Source organism: Camellia sinensis, chromosome 9, assembly GCF_055761805.1.
Source record: "Camellia sinensis isolate YWXY chromosome 9, ASM5576180v1, whole genome shotgun sequence".
Taxonomy (NCBI): domain Eukaryota; kingdom Viridiplantae; phylum Streptophyta; class Magnoliopsida; order Ericales; family Theaceae; genus Camellia; species Camellia sinensis.
This window is the reverse complement of record NC_138969.1, coordinates 188,872,583-188,889,935: the sequence shown is the minus strand read 5'-3', so window position 1 is coordinate 188,889,935 and position 17,353 is coordinate 188,872,583. Positions and strand designations below refer to the sequence as shown.

General features: G+C 36.6%; 1 protein-coding gene across 6 annotated transcripts; it reads left to right on the top strand.

Moving 5' to 3' along the window:
• Positions 1-5,173: 5,173 nt before the first annotated feature.
• On the top strand, positions 5,174-14,865 carry LOC114303456 (putative ribonuclease H protein At1g65750). 6 transcript variants are annotated; one of them, XR_014340775.1, is made up of 3 exons: positions 5,174-5,323; positions 5,518-5,604; positions 14,423-14,865. XR_014340775.1 is itself a non-coding variant. In XM_082888260.1 (2 exons), exon 1 carries the CDS (start codon positions 8,290-8,292, stop codon positions 10,297-10,299), a length of 2,010 nt encoding a protein of 669 aa, XP_082744386.1. In that variant the 5' UTR covers positions 7,648-8,289; the 3' UTR covers positions 10,300-10,757; positions 14,437-14,865. The 6 variants fall into 6 exon arrangements, 1 of the variants encoding a protein (XP_082744386.1); XR_014340774.1 differs by having other exon boundaries at positions 5,183-5,323; positions 5,515-5,604; XR_014340771.1 differs by having other exon boundaries at positions 5,232-5,323; positions 5,515-5,606; positions 14,437-14,865.
• The last annotated feature ends 2,488 nt before the right edge of the window (positions 14,866-17,353 follow it).

The following is a 17,353-nucleotide window of genomic DNA, read 5'->3' as shown; positions in this document are numbered from 1 at the left end:
TCCAGCCGCAAAGCAACTGTTTTGGTTAAGTTGTCCTTTCGAGCATATTGCTTAAGCCGACCGTCTTGTACCAACTCCTCGAGGTGATCCTTCAATGCGTAACAAATGTCGATATCATGACCATGGTCCTTGTGATATTCGCACCGTTTATCCCGTCCCCTCGTGTCAGGAGGTCCCACAATTTTGGACGGCCACTTAAAGAATGGCAAGTGTTGAATCTTAGCCATAACCATATTGATCGGCTCTGATAACTCTTTGTATTTCTTGTCGGCGCGCCTTGTGCGCCTGCTATCCACCTGAAGCTCCTCATTAGCTCGATGTGGACATTGGTCATTAGATCGGTGCGAATCCCATCTTTGATCTCGTTTAGCTCGGTTCCGTGATTCAGGGCTCCGTGGTGGCACAGCGTTCATCGACTGCACGATTTCAAGAGGGGTCGACTTAGTGGCGTTGTGCCCGACTTTGACCCATAGGGGGTCTTCTACTTTGCAGTATTTCTCAACTTTTTTCATTAACGACCAGACCGTTTTTGGTGGTCGTCTGGTCAAAAAGCTGCGGAGGGCACTGTCTGGATGTAACCCCATTTTGAAGGCGGTGATGGCCATGGAGTCATTGCAGGCATCATCTACTAGGTTAAAACATTCCCAATACCGCGCCAAATATGCACAAAGAGTTTTCCCTGGTTGAATTTGCATTGTCCATAGAGAATCGGCTTGCTTCGGTTGGATCTCATTAGTGATGAACCTTAACCTGAAAGATTTTTGGAGTTGGTGGAAGCTCTTGATCGATGCCGGCTCCAGTTTATAATACCACCTGACAGCCAGTGGTCCCAAACTGCTCCGAAATATTTGACACATGAGGGCCTCGTCGTCTGCATGAAGCGTCATGGCTCGCTTGTAATGGCGAATGTGATCGGTAGAGTCTGATTTACCATCATACAAGGTGAATAACGGTGCTTTGAACTTTTTGGGTAGCACTACTCTTGCAATCCGTCGTACAAAGGGGTCATGTTGATCCTCTTCATCTGAATCATTTCTTCTTCGCTTTTTCCGTACACGAGGACTTCCCTCAGAAGAACTAGAGATGTCGACTCGTCCCTTCTTTGTAGATTTTGGGGATGATGGGTTAGAGCCACTGCTACTATCATGTCTCCGAATTCGAAATTGTCGACCATCCGTCCCGGGTCTTAGCGAGCAGCTTGTTGAGATTTTGCCACCTCCAAGGCCAAATCTTGTCGAAGGCGCTCGTTCTCAGCCATCATGTTTTCCAACCTTTGTTCGTTTTGCTTCGCTTGCTCCATAATCGCTTGCATTGTCTCACGTGCTGATGTCGAGGGTGAATCGAAGTTCAAGGCCCTTTTTGCGGTAATATTCTCTGGCCCAGGCATGTTGCTTAGAGTGGTTTCATCTTGTAGCGTAGGGTTGCCAGCGACTGCCAAAGGATCTTCCGTCATGCCCGCCACGGATGTGCTTGAGTATTCCCACAGACAGCGTCAATTGTGGAGAAGTGATTCGGATATACTCTTCGGGTCTTGGAAGGCGCTTGTGATCCTCAGCTAGCCACCTGAAAAAGAATGAACACTCCGGTCGGGGATGCCGAAATTAGCACTCTGACGGATAAGTCAGTATCTACTCTCTTGGTTGCTTATGTCTTAAGTTAAGCTTACTTGTTCTCACATACCTCTCTTTGATTGATGTTCCTCTATTTATATTTCCCTCTGGGCCTCAAAGTTGGGCCCACCTTTAGTCCACCGTGCAGTTATTCATTCGGCTCCTTCTTTTGCTGACCAACCTCTACTTGGCTCCTTGTTCAACTGGTTCTATGGCCGATTAGGATCCCCCTGAATTTATATACGACGGGACCGAATACAATGTATACATCTCGATTCTCTAAGAATACTATTTGGCCTCTTCACATCCCCTAATACTTGGCTCCCACAATATATAAAATCATTATAAAATTTAAACGACAAATTCATAATATAGAATAATATAGATTAGGTATTGGATATAGAATAATGCACAGGAAAATAAGAAAAAAAAAAAAAAAGAAGACAATTTAAATCAAAAAAATCGTAATACCCTTGAAAGAATTAAGAAGAAAAACTTGAAACGCAAAATTGGTATTGGGCTTGTGGATTATCTTAATTTACCATGAAAAATATATGGACAAGAAATATTTGTCAAATAGAATCCATATAAAAGAAGTAAAGTTAGTATAATTTAAATTAGGTTTGAATTTGTGTGTAACTCTATATAATTAAGAAAATACATACTGATATGGTTCTCTTAGAAAAAAGTAAACCTATATAATGTGTCACTTAAACATGAAAAAAATACTATTTTTAATTATATATATATATATATATATATGATATGATATGATAATTAGTTATTGATTTATGTTTTTCCCACTGATGAATGTCCTTACATACTTGACTTTCTTTTGTAACATCGCCCAGCTAAATGAAAAATAAAAAATATAAATTTTTGGAGTTAATATACATTTTTATTTTCCATTTGAAATAATTTGATTTTATTGTTTTCTATTGTCAAGGTAATTAATAAACAATAAATAAATAAATAATAGGGTTGACTTTCTTAAAAAAGCAATACAAATTAAAGTAAGTTGAAATTAAATAATTGGGTAAATTACGCTGATATTTCTTGAGATTTGTAGAAAATACAATAAGTCTTACAATTTTAACTTAATTACACTGATATTTTTTTTAGTCAAGTTAAACATACCAAAACTAATTAAATTGTGTAAAACACAAGGAAACAATATATAGGTGTTTGGGAACTTGATTTTTGGGGTTTTTTTTGTTTTTGTTTTTTTCACTGTAAGACAAATGTTTTACAAAATAAAAAAAAAAAAAAACAAATTCAAATAAAATATTACATCAAACTCCATAATCATTTTACTTTTTCTCTTACAAATATCACATCCAACCACAAAAAAACCCAACTATCTTTCCAAACACAATTTTTTTTTTTTCCAATAATATCATACAACAAAAAAACCTACAAAAAAATTCACTTTCCAAACACCTACCAAAACAATTTTTTTTTTTTTATAGTAAAACACACTAATACTTTTCTTGATCATGTATACATACATACATATATATATACATATCAAACCCAAGCATATATATATAATTTTCTTGATCATGTATACATACATGTACATATATCGAACAACTTCTTTATAGTTGACGTTTACTCAGCCTCCTTGATCTTGAACTTTAAGCACCTAAACATCTTGTAATTGATCTTTCCTTTCCCTCAACCCCATATTCTTCTGTGTCATTCTCTCTCTATTTGTATGTACATATATGTATTTATATATATATATATATATATGTAATTGATTTTCAGGGTAAGGGTGTATTAGATTATTCTTCTTCATTGTCTCTATTTTCTCCCCAAAACACTCAAATTTTCCCAAATTACAAGCTTCCAAACCCTCATCTTCAACCCACCATAGAGAGAGAGAGAAACAGTAAAGAAAGAAAGAAGAAGAATGATATATTTTGTAAATTTGAAAGTGAATGAGGGGTAATTTAGTTTTAAAAATTAACTTACTCTCCTTCTAAACGCGTGAGCCTCACATTCCATTAATTTAGATGAAAAAGTTGACGGTGCACTTTGGTCCAGTAACCATATGAGAGTTATGTGATGATTTCCGAATGTCAGATGGTAAATCGCATTCAGTCCAAACCACAAAAAATAAAGTGAAGTTTGTCCTATTAAAAATAACAAAATAATAATAATAATAATAATAATGACTTCTTGTATTTGATACTATAAAATACCAAGGGTTAATTACACTTTTCACCTCTGTAATTTGATCCAAATTTCACTTTATTCTCTATAATTTTAATTTGAACAATTTAGTTCTTACACTTTTAAGTATAATTTCAATTTGATCATTGCGTCTATATTGGGATTAAAATTAATAATTTTGGATACTTATTAATTTTTCAATATTTTTATTTGGTTCTTCTGTCTAAATTAGATGTTAAATTTAATAAATTTGAGACACTTGTAATTTTTTAAGGTATACACATAGAAAAAATTAATAAAAATTTAAATAGAATGACCAAATTGAAAGTAGATTTAAAGTGTAAGGCTTAAATTATTTAAATTAAAACTATAAGACCTAAAATTTTCTTGATCATGTATACATACATGTACATATATCGAACGACTTCTTCATATTCGGCGTTTGCTCGGCCTCCTTGATCTTGAACTTCAAGCACCTAAACATCTTGTAATTGATCTTTCTTTACCCTCAACCCCATTTTCTCATGTGTCATTCTCTCTCTATTTATATGTACATATATGTATATATATATATATATATAATTGATTTTTAGGGTAAAGGGGTATTAGATTCTTCTTCTTCATTGTCTCTTATTTTCTCCCCAAACATTAAATTTTCTCAAATTACAAGCTTCCAAACCCTGATCTTTAACCCACCATAGAGAGAGAAATAGTAAAGAAAGAAAGAAGAAGAATGATATATTTTGTAAATTTGAAGGTAAATAAGGGGTAATTTAGTCTTAAAAATTAACTTACTCTCTTTTTAGACACGTGAGCTTCACGTTTTGTTAATTTAGACGGAAAAGTTGATGGTGCGCTTTGGTTCAGTAACCACTTGAGAGTTATGTGATGATTTCTGAATGTCAGGGGATAAACCGTACCTGACCCAAATCATAGGAAGTAAAGTGAAGTTTTTCCTTTTAAAAATAATAACAAAAAAAATAATATTGACTTCTCATATTTGATACTACAAAATACCAAAGGTTAATTATACTTTCTACCTTTGTAATTTGATTTAAATTTCACTTTACTCCCTATAATTTTAATTTAAACAATTTAATTCTTACACTTTTAAGTATAATTTCAATTTGATCATTGTGTCTATATTGGAATTAAAATTAATAATTTTAGATACTTATCAAATTTTCAATATTTTAATTCGGTTCTTTTGTCTAAATTAGATGCTAAATTTAATAAATTTGGGAACTTGTCAATTTTTTTAAGGTATACACATAGAAAAAAATTAATAAAAATTTAGACATAATGACTAAATTGAAACTAAACTTAAAGTATAAGGATTAAATTATTTAAATTAAAATTATAAGACCTAAAATAAAATTTAAGTTAAAAAAAGAATGAAAAGTGTAATTAACTTAAATATCAGGAAAAATATTTTTCAAAATTCAAAAGAAAAAAGAAAAAACCAATTAGGGCAACGGAAAACATTAGACAGACAGATGGAGGCTTCGCCACACTCTCTCTCTCTCTCCTAAACGGTAAGCTCTCTCTCTCTCTCTCTCTCTCTCTCTCTCTCTCTGTCTTCGTCCCGTTGAGCATTTTGTGATGAGATGGTGTTGATTTTGTTCCAGATCTACACGCACTGATTAATTTTTTTTTTATCGTTGATTTGGTTGGTTTTTGTGGTAGATCTATTAGATTTGTCTGAATTTCTTTGACTTGCTTTCAGAAGGTGCCTATTCGTCTTCTGATCTTCCATCTTCGATTTAGGGCATTGACTCTCTCTCTCTCTCTCTCTCTCTCTCTCTCTGACACGCTTGTGTAAGTTAATCTCTGTTGTTTAATCCTGATTGCTTCTATCTACTTTTTTATTTTATTTTATTTATTCTTGTTGATTGGATAGTGTTTTTGCTGATGCATTGATAAATATAATAATGGGTTATAAAGCTTTTCTATGTTAATTCAATTGCCCCATTCTATTTTCATATAAAATGCTTGCATTTCAATTCTATTATGAGTTTTGTATTATGCAAGTGCTTTAGTTCTAGATTTATTTATGTAAGGTGATTAATCATGGTCTTTCTAGACTAAAAAATGATAAGGGTGGTAGTTCTCATTCATTCCTTTTTTTTATTTTATTTTAATAATTACTACATTTTGAATCATGTTCCCATAAAATCACAGCCTCTAAGGTCCAAAATGATGTTCATGAAAGAAAAACCAAGATGCATATTTGGAAGCATACATATTAGCATCTATTTATCGATGCAATTTCTATATAACATTGAACATGTAAATAAGTGATAGAAAGGCATGATTCAAAAGGCATGTGGGCTGTTATGCATCTTGGTTTTTCATGACATGATTCAAAATATAAAGCCTAATGAGAGGGAAACCCACTATTACTTTAAACTCTCCTTTTTATGCGAGTCATGTGATTCATATTAGCCCCGTTTGGTAGAGCTGTGGGAAAGTGATTATATATTATAACTTACAGCTGTGAACATAAGCTGATAACCTGTTTGGTGCAGCTGTGAGATTATGGATTTACGCAGCAGAGTAGTGTTTGGTAAATAAGCTGTAAAATAATTTGTTGCTGTGTAATTGTCATTTTTGCCCTTATGAGCATAAAAATTGTAATTTTGTCATTTTTTTCACTTTAAATTTTAAAAAAGTAATTTTATTAATTGAAGTTGATAAAATTAGTACCTAATTTGGTACATTTTTCCGTTATCTCAATTTTTTTTTATTTTTTATTTTTTATATTGAGTTCACAAGGGAACAAAAAAATGTCATTGCAATAAAAAATGTCATTTTTTTTAAATATTGAGTTCACAAGAGAAGCCTAACCCTTCCTCATAATTTCTTTAGTTATACCTCATATTGTATTTAATTATGATATTTTTTCTTCTTTTTTTTTTTTCAATTATGACTTAAAAAATTAAAATTAATTTTTTTTAAAAAAAATTATAAGATATATATGGTTCATACATAGCGTTTCCTCTTCTTATTTATAACCTGAATGCTATTTGATCAAATTGGATAGGCCTGTGATGAGAGCAAAATTAGTAAATAAAATAAAATAGATAAACAACTAGAGGACATTAAAATGGATAATTCATCAAAACTTTTTCCTTTTTAAAGGTAACAATAAAAGAACAAAACTTTGAAGCACAGCCTCAACAATACATGTAGGAACACGAAAACAATACTTCTATCAAACAAGTTTTCATGATTTTAATTTTTTTTTTCTTTTCAAGAAACAAAAAGCGATAACAAACATCCCCTAAATTTGGCAGTAGCTGAACAATACAACTAAATCTAAATTCCATCTCTGAGTAATCTTGAGAAAATTGTTGATGCTATTTGCTAAGCAAACCAAACATATTGGGTATGTTTGGTTTGTGTTTGAGAGATGTGTTTTAGAGATAAAAAGTACGAAAACATGTTTGGTTTGGTTTTTTTTAAAAGATGTTTTGGAAAATTATTTTGAGATAGAGTTTTGGAAAAAGTGATTGATTTGATGTGTGTGAGAGAGAGATTTGTTTGGAAAACTTGTTTGGTTTACAAGTTTTGGGAAATTTTTTTGGGAAAATTTGTTTGGTTTGGTTATTTTTGAAAACTTATTTGTAGAGAAAATTTCCCAATTTTTTTTCAGAAAATCAAACCAAACGAGCCCATTATCTCCATTAGCTTCTCTTCACTCCCAACAAATATGGAAGGCAGAGAAGCTGTGAGCTCTGAGTATGTTGAAGTAGGCCTTGCTAGCTCAAACTGAGACCTGAAATCCATGTCCACTATCAACCTCACTGTTTCATCACCACCACCATTGCTGTCCTTCATCAAAACATCTATATATTCATAATCACCTGTAAATTCAAACACTCATGAAGCCAACACAACACACACATATCAGAAATGGGTCCTTACCAAAACCCATAAATTGTGTTGTCACGTGGCGGTGATCATTAATAGTGTTATGTTCTATTCAGTTCAAACAAAAATAGGGTGACATCAAGAGGGGGCATACAGCAGTACTCTCATTAGACAACACCCTTCAATTATTGAATTTCTATTTGTCTCTCTGTGCAATTCAACAATGACTTACATATTCAGAAAAATTATTTAGACAAATAACCAGAAAAAATATATCTACAAATCACAAAATAAGATGATACGGAATTTTTTTTGGCGAAACATGATTTGCAATGTCTGATATCATTTAATATAGCTCTATTCCCTATCATGACTTGGCATGTATACATGTTGATGCTAATAACATGCAACACCATTCTCTGAGGATTGGAAGCTAAGGCCAAAACTTCTTGGCCCTTTTGCTGTTATTAGCCCTACGGATGTTGGTAGTTTGGAAGCTGCTTTCACAGAGGAGGAGGTTTGGGAAGCTGTGCAGGCTTGCGATGGGAACAAAGCCCCAAGCCCAGATGGTTTTAATCTTAATTTCATTAAAAGCTGCTGGTCAATCTTAAAAGGGGAGATCATTAGTATGGTCAATGAATTTCACCAAAATGGTAAGCTTGCGAGAGGAGTTAATAGCTCTTTCATAGTTCTTATACCTAAGAAGGTTAATCCCATAGGCTTGGGGGATTATAGACCTATCAGTTTGGTGAGCTCGGTCTATAAAATTTTGGCAAAAGTGCTCTCAAGGAGGCTTAAGAGAGTGTTGCCAACAGTGATCAACGAGGTTCAGTCCGCTTTTGTGTGTGGGAGGCAAATCCTAGATGGTGTGCTAATAGCTAATGAAGTTGTAGATGCTTGGAAAAGATCGAAGAAGAAAGGCATTATCCTAAAATTGGACTTTGAAAAAGCTTATGACTCACTCAATTGGGAGTTTCTGTGGTCGATGATGAATAATCTGGGTTTCGGAGAGAAATGGTTAGTTTGGATGAGGAGTTGCATTGCTACAGCCAGGGTTTCAGTGTTGGTTAATGGCTCTCCTACAGAGGAATTCCAGCCTCAGAAGGGGCTTAGGCAGGGCGACCCCCTATCACCCTTTTTGTTTATAATAGCAGCGGAAGCTCTTAACCTCTTACTAGCAAGGGCGGTAGAGAAGGGCTTGTTTAGAGGAGCCTCTGTGGGAGGTAGTGATTTGTGTATTTCTCACCTCCAGTTTGCAGACGATACTATAGTGTTTTGTGAAGGTGATTACGAGGAGGTGCTTAATATTAAGAGGGTGTTGAGGTGCTTTGAAGTGATGTCTGGACTAAAAATAAATTATCACAAAAGCGCTATATGCGGTGTGGGCTTCCAAGAAGATGAAATTTTGGGTTTAGCTCTAAGATTGAATTGCCAATTGAAGAACTTACCTTTTAACTTTTTAGGTTTGCCTCTAGGAGCTAACCCAAAGAGGAAGTGCACTTGGAACCCAATACTGGAAAAGGTGAGCAAGAGGTTGTCATCTTGGAAGAGTAAGCTGCTGTCTTTTGCTGGGCGTTTGACTTTAATTAAATCAGTCCTTTCCAATTTGCCTACTTACTTTCTATCTATTTTCAAGATGCCTAAAGGGGTTGCTAAGGCATTGGCTAAAATTCAATCAAATTTCTTGTGGGGAGGAGCAAAGGATGGGAGGTGTGTACACTTGGTTAATTGGGGTGAGGTAACTAGGAATAAAAGTCAAGGGGGCTTGGGTGTGAGAGATTTGGGTGAAGTGAACGACTGTTTGCTGTTAAAGTGGTGGTGGAGATTTGGGACAGAGGATAAAACCTTATGGAAATTAGTTGTTTGCTCAAGGTATGGGCGTTCAGGAGGGGATTGGGCACCAACTTTGTCCATCACAGATGGGGCGTCTACTGTATGGAAGGATATTGTGCAGCTCAATTTAAATAACCAGTCTTTGGGTGAGTTTTATTCCCAGAACTTCAAGCTATCAGTAGGAAACGGGAGAAGGATCCAGTTTTGGTCGGATGCTTGGCTTAATGGTAGAAGTCTGAATGAGGAGTTTCCTAGACTGTTCAGTCTATCCACTGAGAAGGATGGAACATTACAGCAAATTAGTGCCAAAAAGAATCTTGGGGTATGGCAGCTCCAGTTCAGAAGGAGATTGTTGGCATGGGAGGAAGAGGAGCTGCAGAGGCTGACTGCATTCCTGGACTCATCTCCTGATCTTAGAGTCGAATCTGAAGACTCTTGCTCTTGGCTAGCATCAACATCTGGTAAGTTCTCAACATCATCGGTGTGGAGTTGGTGGGGTGCAAATAAAGGCCCTGAGTCGAGAGTGCCAGCTGGGGTGTGGGTAAGCCTGGTACCTCCCAAGATGCAGTTCCTTTGCTGGCTTGCTTGGAGAGGCCGCATTAAGACTTCTCTCTTCCTTCAGAGGATTGGGGTTCTCCCTCCCAATGCAGAGACCCAGTGTGTTTTTTGTCAATCTGTTGTGGAGTCGTTGGAGCATGTGCTGCTGTTTTGCCCACAGGTTTGGAAGTGCTGGGCAGCTATGGCTAGTTGGTGGGATCAGCATTGGGTCATCCCGGGTTCTGTTGAGGGTTTGCTCCAATGCTAGTCTGGGAGTAAAGCGAAGTCTTGGGTTCACAAAGCTTGGCAGGCTGTTCCAGCACTTGTGATGTGGTCTGTATGGAAGTTAAGAAACGAGTGCAGATTTAAGGGGGTTCATCCAGATTTTGCAGGTCTAAGTGAGAGGTTGAAACTGCAGATTGCTCTGTGGGTGAAGTGGTCCTTCAGGGTCGATTACTCAGTCCATGACCTTGTCTCAAACCTCCATCAGATCAGGCAGTGCGTCGATTAGCAGGCAAATCTGTAAGCAGATTCTGTGTAGGTAATCAGATCAGGCAGTCCGCTGTTGCTTGTAGCGGGCCTTCCTGGGTGCAGCTCTGTGTTCATTGATTCATTTAGCTGTTGCAGATTTCCCCTGTAGCAGATTTAGCTGCCTAAGTCTGAAGAGGTTAAGTAGGAACTCACAGCCACTAGTGCAGATTCTCAGGCCCAGAAATTGTTGCGCAGGTAGCTCCAGCATTGCAGAGTTGCTCTGTTTGGTTTATGCTTGTTAGGAAATTGGTTTTGGCTTGGAGTTTGGTTTGTTGTTGATGTCTTGCAGGCAGTTACTAATGATGATTCTCAGGCCTTCAGCAGGTGGTGATGTATGGATTGTTGGTAGGATTGTTGTTTTGCTAATTCTCAGGCCTTCAGCTGCAATTTCGCCTTGCTGCTGTTTGTTTGTTCTTTTGTATTTGTTCAGTTTTCCAGCTTAGGAGTTCGGGTGTTTGATTGGCTCCTCGCCAAACTTCGTATCCCCCCCCCCCCCCCCCCCGGGACTTCTTGTCGTTTTGTCGATTGTATATTGCTTTATCATCAATATATTTTCATTTTGCTGATCAAAAAAAAAAAAAACATGCAGCACCATTAACAGATACCAAGGTATTATATCAATCAATGTTGTTATCCAGCAAGCTAGCAGTGTGATCAGCAAAATAACCAGGTTTCCATGGTATAGAATCCAAATAATCTTAGATGACTTAGATGACTGATCAGTCACTAGGTATGGTATATAGAGCATGATGAGAGTTCTATAAGCAACTAGAAACAGCTGGGAATGCTGTTTTGATTGGGTTATGATAACAGCACAAGTCCAAACTAGTGGTTGGATTTCAGATTTGATAACAGCACAAGTCCAAAAACACATTGACAACCCAGTTTTTTATAAGTTTTTTCAGAGTTCTATAAGCAACTATAAGTTTTTTATTATACTTTTTACCTATCTCAATCAATGAATATCACAACCCAGTTTTTTATTATACTTTTTACTTAACCTTAATGAATGAATATCAGAAGCCAAGTCAACTCACATAATTATAAACTCTTTACTAGCAAGATTCTTATATGAAAACATAGCCAAAGTGAATAATAAAAAAAAGAACTTGCAAATTGGCACTACAATCTAGATGCCATATAGCCAAATTCCTCTCTATTAAGAGACCTAAATGCCTTACTGTAAGGAAGTGTCTCAAGCTCGAGTCTCAATTGGCATTTGGCCTACTTGAAAAAAATTATAATGCTTTCTCTGTGTGAGGAAGTGTCTCAAGCTTGAGTCTCATTCAGGAAGAATTTTTTTAACCAATGTAATTATGTGAATCATCAAAGTCAAATTGTTTACCAACAAGACTTGCATTAGACTATTTAAGGATGCAAGCTAAGACTTAAATTTACCTTGTTTGTGATGTCAGAAATTTTCTGCAGTGAAACTAAAGCAACAATCACAACTCGAACAAAAGTACTTAAAGGCGAAACTAGTTAAACAACAATAATAAAGTCAAATCAAACTGAAAAATGAACTACAGAGGAGCATTATCATTTAGGAATCAAAGAAACCTATATATAGTAACATTAGATAATCAATCAAACCAACAAACCTCAGAAAATATCATTTTCCTAAAGATTTTCCCTTCAACTGAACTTTTAAACAAAGGAAAAAATGCATTTGAAGAACAAATAATATGGTAACTTAAGTCTCTTTAAATGGAACAATAATAACAAGACATTAAAAGTGTTTCAGACCATCTAGATTATCAAAGGGCACCAGCTCTTCACTAGAACTTGTTGACAGAGTCTCTCTCTCTCTCTCTCTCTCTCTCTCTCTCTCTCTCTCTCTCTCCCTCCCTGATAAATAAAGTTGTGAATTGAGTCTCAGAAATTAAAAATCTTGGAAATTCACCAACAAACGCACTTAAATAACATATTGAGCAACTCTTTCCATTTCTTTAATCGGTTTATTTTATTTTGTTTACATACTAGCATTTCAAGATTTCGGTCATTAGGATCTTATTTAGCATTTCAATATTTCACCCAAGTAAATTTTGAACATGTCACAAGCCTTAAGTTAAGAAAAGTGTGAATAAAGAGCCCTTCGCAAGCCTTGTTTGCCAACCAAACGGAAATTAAACAGAAATATTGTCGCCAACCAAACAGAAATTAAACAAAACAGAGATCACCCAAAACAGAAATTAAATATTGTCGCAAGCCTTGAAGATTAGGGTTTGTAGCTTTGTTGGTTGATTTTGAACATGGAAGAGATCACCCAAAACTCAGAGAGAGAAGGGAAAGAGAGAGAGAGAGAGAGAGAGAGAGAGAGAACATTGGATGTGTATATATATATAACAACCAAAGGGCATGAAATCTTACATTTTTGGTGTAGATGAACAGAAAACAGGGAGGAAAGGAGTTTGATCGGCTGCGATCTTCCAGATGTGGCGGAGTTCGTCATCGTCATAAGAGAGGAAACTAGAAGAGGAGAGGAGAGGGGTGAGGGAGAGAAGTGTGCTAGGGCAACAGAAGAGGGCTTATATAATGGCAATTTCGTAATTTTCCAAGTTTTGAAGGGGCATTTTAGTCATTTCAGCCCCTCCCAACCCAGCTGCGCGTATAAGCTGTTTGAATAAGCATCTCCCGAGTTGCTTCCCCCCAAAGCTGAAAATAGATTACAAATAAGCTATAATTTGATCATTTAAGTTACACCAAACACATATTTATAACTTACATTAAGTTAAAAGCTGAAATAAGCAGCTTATAAGCTGTGCCAAACAGGCACATTGTGAGTTTATGATCAAAGCCAATGGCTAGTTCAAAGTTTAAGACGCTGTTTAGTAAAATTGAAAGTTTTTAGTAGTGTGAAAATACTGAAATTTTAATTTAAAAACTTTTAAGATAAAAGTTGTTAGAAGAAAATGAAAATAAAACTACCTTCTACTAACTATATTCTACATTTAGTAACAAGTCAAGTCAAACTTAAAATTTAGACTAATTTTCAGGCAATTTTCAAATTTAAGTGGTAGGTACTTATGCATTATCAAAGTCACTTAATGCATTTAGTTTTTTAAGTACTTAATTGCAAGTAGGGCCTGGGCAAAAAGTTTCTCATATCGCAAGAATTCCTATTTTATAATTAAAATATTGGTTCTTTTTTAATGTTTAAGCATTGATGTTGACCCAAGAAGATGTAGTTATGGTTGCAAAATATTGGCTGTGTCCAGTCTTAAGATTTTGGGATTGAGGTGAATATGGCACCTCACCACCCTTCATTCAAATTGATTACTTGAGTCCATGTAACTCAGGTAGGTACTACAAGCCTGATGTGCAAGTTATTTTTCTAACCTTTCTTTGTGCATTTTTAGTATTCAAGGCTGTTATTAATGTGTAGGTCAATCCTAATTGCTTCATATTTATGCGTTTATATGTACTACACATTTACAATGGTGGAATGACTCTCTAATTTTATGATAATCACTTTGCTAACTCTCTATTTTGTTAGTCTTTTGCCTTGTATAATGGCATGATCTTTAACCATTTCACATGCTAGTTAATACCATCAATTTCATCAAGCCAATTTTATTTATACAAAAAGTACATCTCATTTCTTTTTCCTTTTTTTTTAAAAAAAAAAAATCAAAGAGGTAATTTCTGGTTCTACCCATATACATAAATGTGTATATGTGTGTATCTATTATAGATGTATAATATTCAGGTACATTCTCTAGCTTCTGATTGATAATCATATTTCTTTAATAGGTGAAAAGGTGCTTAATCATCAGTCCTATTGTTTTGTTTTCATTCTGGGAACTTCTATAATAAATCAGTGGTTATGCTTCTTTCATAGTTGCCTTGATAAAATTAAGCTTATTTATTGCAGGTACATAGTTCACAGTTTTTCCCGAATGCTGCCACATTGTAAGATAAGGGAAACAGTTGAATATTGTCGAAGTTTGGATATATTTACATAGGAGAATGGCAGATGGAATATCAAGCTTCTGGGGTCCTGTCACATCCACCACAGAGTGGTGTGAAAAAAATTATGTATACTCTTCCTATATTGCGGAATTCTACAACACCACATCTAATATCCCATGCATTCTTTTGGCACTAATAGGCTTAATAAATCCCTTAAGCCAACGTTTTGAGAAGAGATTTAGTGTTCTTCATATATCAAATATGATACTAGCTATTGGGAGCATGTTATTCCATGCCACGTTGCAACATGTGTAAGTAAAACTATATACTATGTGCATCTCCCCATTGTGTCGTATCTTTCATTTTAAAAAAATTATTATGCTGGCGTATTCATGTTGTGTGTTCCTATCCGTGCTTCTTAGATTGCAATTAATGGGAGGGAGACAAAATAACCAAGTGAAATAGGAAACATTTGCTTCTCAAACTTGAGGAACCGTTGTAATTTGTGTTCATAGCTAAAATTGGAAAGCCCAATGGGGAGTGGGTTGGAGAAAGAAAAAGGGGGATGCCAGGTGGGATCTCTACAAGTTCTGGATTCAACCACATTCTATAAGTTCTAGATTCAACCACATTATATTCCTGGTAGTAGTAATAGGACCAAAAAAATAATAATTGAACAAAAGTAGAATAAAGATGGATTTGAACTCTCAAACTACATTGAAATGACACATTCAGTTCCATATTCAATAGCTCTGTTGTTCAGTCAACTGAATAAGCTATTCTTTGTAGTGATTGCAAAGACTTGATATATGAGAAAGTGGAACTTCACCATGAGAACTACTCTTAAAGACCATGAGATGGTACTTGAAATAATCTCAAACAACTTCAAATTGTCCTGTAAATTAATTACTTTCCTGCATGCAATTTTGTTGTTACCCATATCTTCACCCATGCCTCCTGTCAATTTCGATCAATTGGTAAAAAGCATAAAAATATGTCCATATAGCACTACTAAAAACTAGAGCTTTTGTGACGGTCTTGAACGTCGCAAAAGGTTCACATATCATTGCCAAAACGTTCAAAAGGTTCACATATCATCGCAAAAGACTTTTTGCGACGGAGTAGTGACGGGAAATGGGGGGTGGCGGAAGGAGGCGTGACAAAAAGTATTTGCGATGGTTACAAACCATCGTTTTCTTGTAGCGATGGTTAATCAATGGTTTTTACGACGGTTTAACCTGACACAAAAAGGGAAACAAATTTCACTTTTAGTAACGATGTTGGTTGCCGTTGCCAAAACTTTATTAGCAACAGTATTTGACGTTGTGAAAAATATTATTAGTGACGGTCGAAAACGTTGCAAAAAAAGTAAATTTAAATTAATATCGTATTTGCGATAGTTTAAACTGTCACTAAAGATTTGAACTACGATATATATGCGGCAGGTTAATCCGTCGCTAATAAAATGTAAGGAAATAATGATTACATTAGTGACGATTTATAATTGTCGCAATAAAATTATTTTTATAAAATCAATATATATTTTATTAATTCATTCCTTGTACAAATTATTAATATTTTCTAAAATAAAATACATCTACATCCATATCCACATCCAAACACATCCACATCTACATTCACATTCACATCCACAAAATCATACATATATATGTACCTTGTAACAATTGTAAACCAAATATTCTTTACAAAGATATATAAAACATACTTTAACAATGTTGATACCGTTCGTCCCAATGGATGGATCAGACTGGTCCAAGCTCCCCAAGGCCAAGCCTAGAAGATCGAGCCCACCGGATATCCTGCAAACAAGTTCAACGGGAAACGGGATAGTCCCCCAGCGAACTCTCTGACGAACAAGTTAGGAAGAGAAGCAGAGTATATGGGAGAGGATTTGAGATAGAGAACTTAACCTTTTTCCTTGTCTACGACGTTCGCTTATATCCTTTGGCAATCATTTCGCTGTCCCTTCCGACCTGCTCTCCTTGCCGAAAGCCTATGCTGTAGCTCGCCTTGCTCAGGGTAAGGGGGTCCTGTTTCGGCGGAGAGGTGTTGTCGTAATAAATGTTGTGATGGGCTGCATTAATGGTGATGTGCAGTGTCAATAACTTTGCAGATCTTTGTCTACTGATGTGGTTCATCCTTCTCTTGCCGTGTGTCTGAATGTCATTAGCTCTTTGTGTCATGTTGGACTCCAGCTGTCCTGGACCTCGTCAGCTGGGTTATGCACTGTGCTTCAAGTGATGGGCCGTGGGTGGTTCATGGCCTTTATGGGCTTATACACATCACTGTGCGTCGAGTGATGGGCCGTGGGTGGTTCATGGCCTTTATGGGCTTATACACATCAGTAGTCCCCCAGTCCCGAGTGCAGCTTTAGTCTAATGAAGGGATTATGAGTGACATAGATGAGTGTGTTAGGGATTGGCAGGATGGAGGTCGACCGGGAAGAAATGAGGGGTCTGACCGCGATGAGGGCCGACCGCGATGTAGACTGAATGGGAGGCCGATCGTGAGGAGGGCCGACCGAAGGGCTGACCGAGGGGAGGGCCGACCGCGGTGTTGGCCGAGCGGGAAGGCTGACCGCAGGGAGGGCCGACCGGAGGGCTGACCGAGGGGAGGGCCGACCGCGGTGTTGGCCGAGCGGGAAGGCTGACCGCGGGGAGGGCCAACCGGAGGGCTGACCGAGGGGAGGGCCGACCGCGGTGTTGGCCGAGCGGGAAGGCTGACCGCAGGGAAGGCCGACCGCGAGGAGGGCTGACCGCGAGGGCTGACCGAGGGGAGGTGTAGACGTCCTGGAACGCCCCGGGAGGGTGAGTCCCGTTCTGTTCATTTGGGGTCACTACAGCTCAGGACTCTCAAAT

Excerpts from the sequence above, each read along its gene's own strand:
- LOC114303456 (XM_082888260.1), top strand. The coding sequence starts at position 8,290 with ATGGTCAATGAATTTCACCAAAATGGTAAGCTTGCGAGAGGAGTTAAT.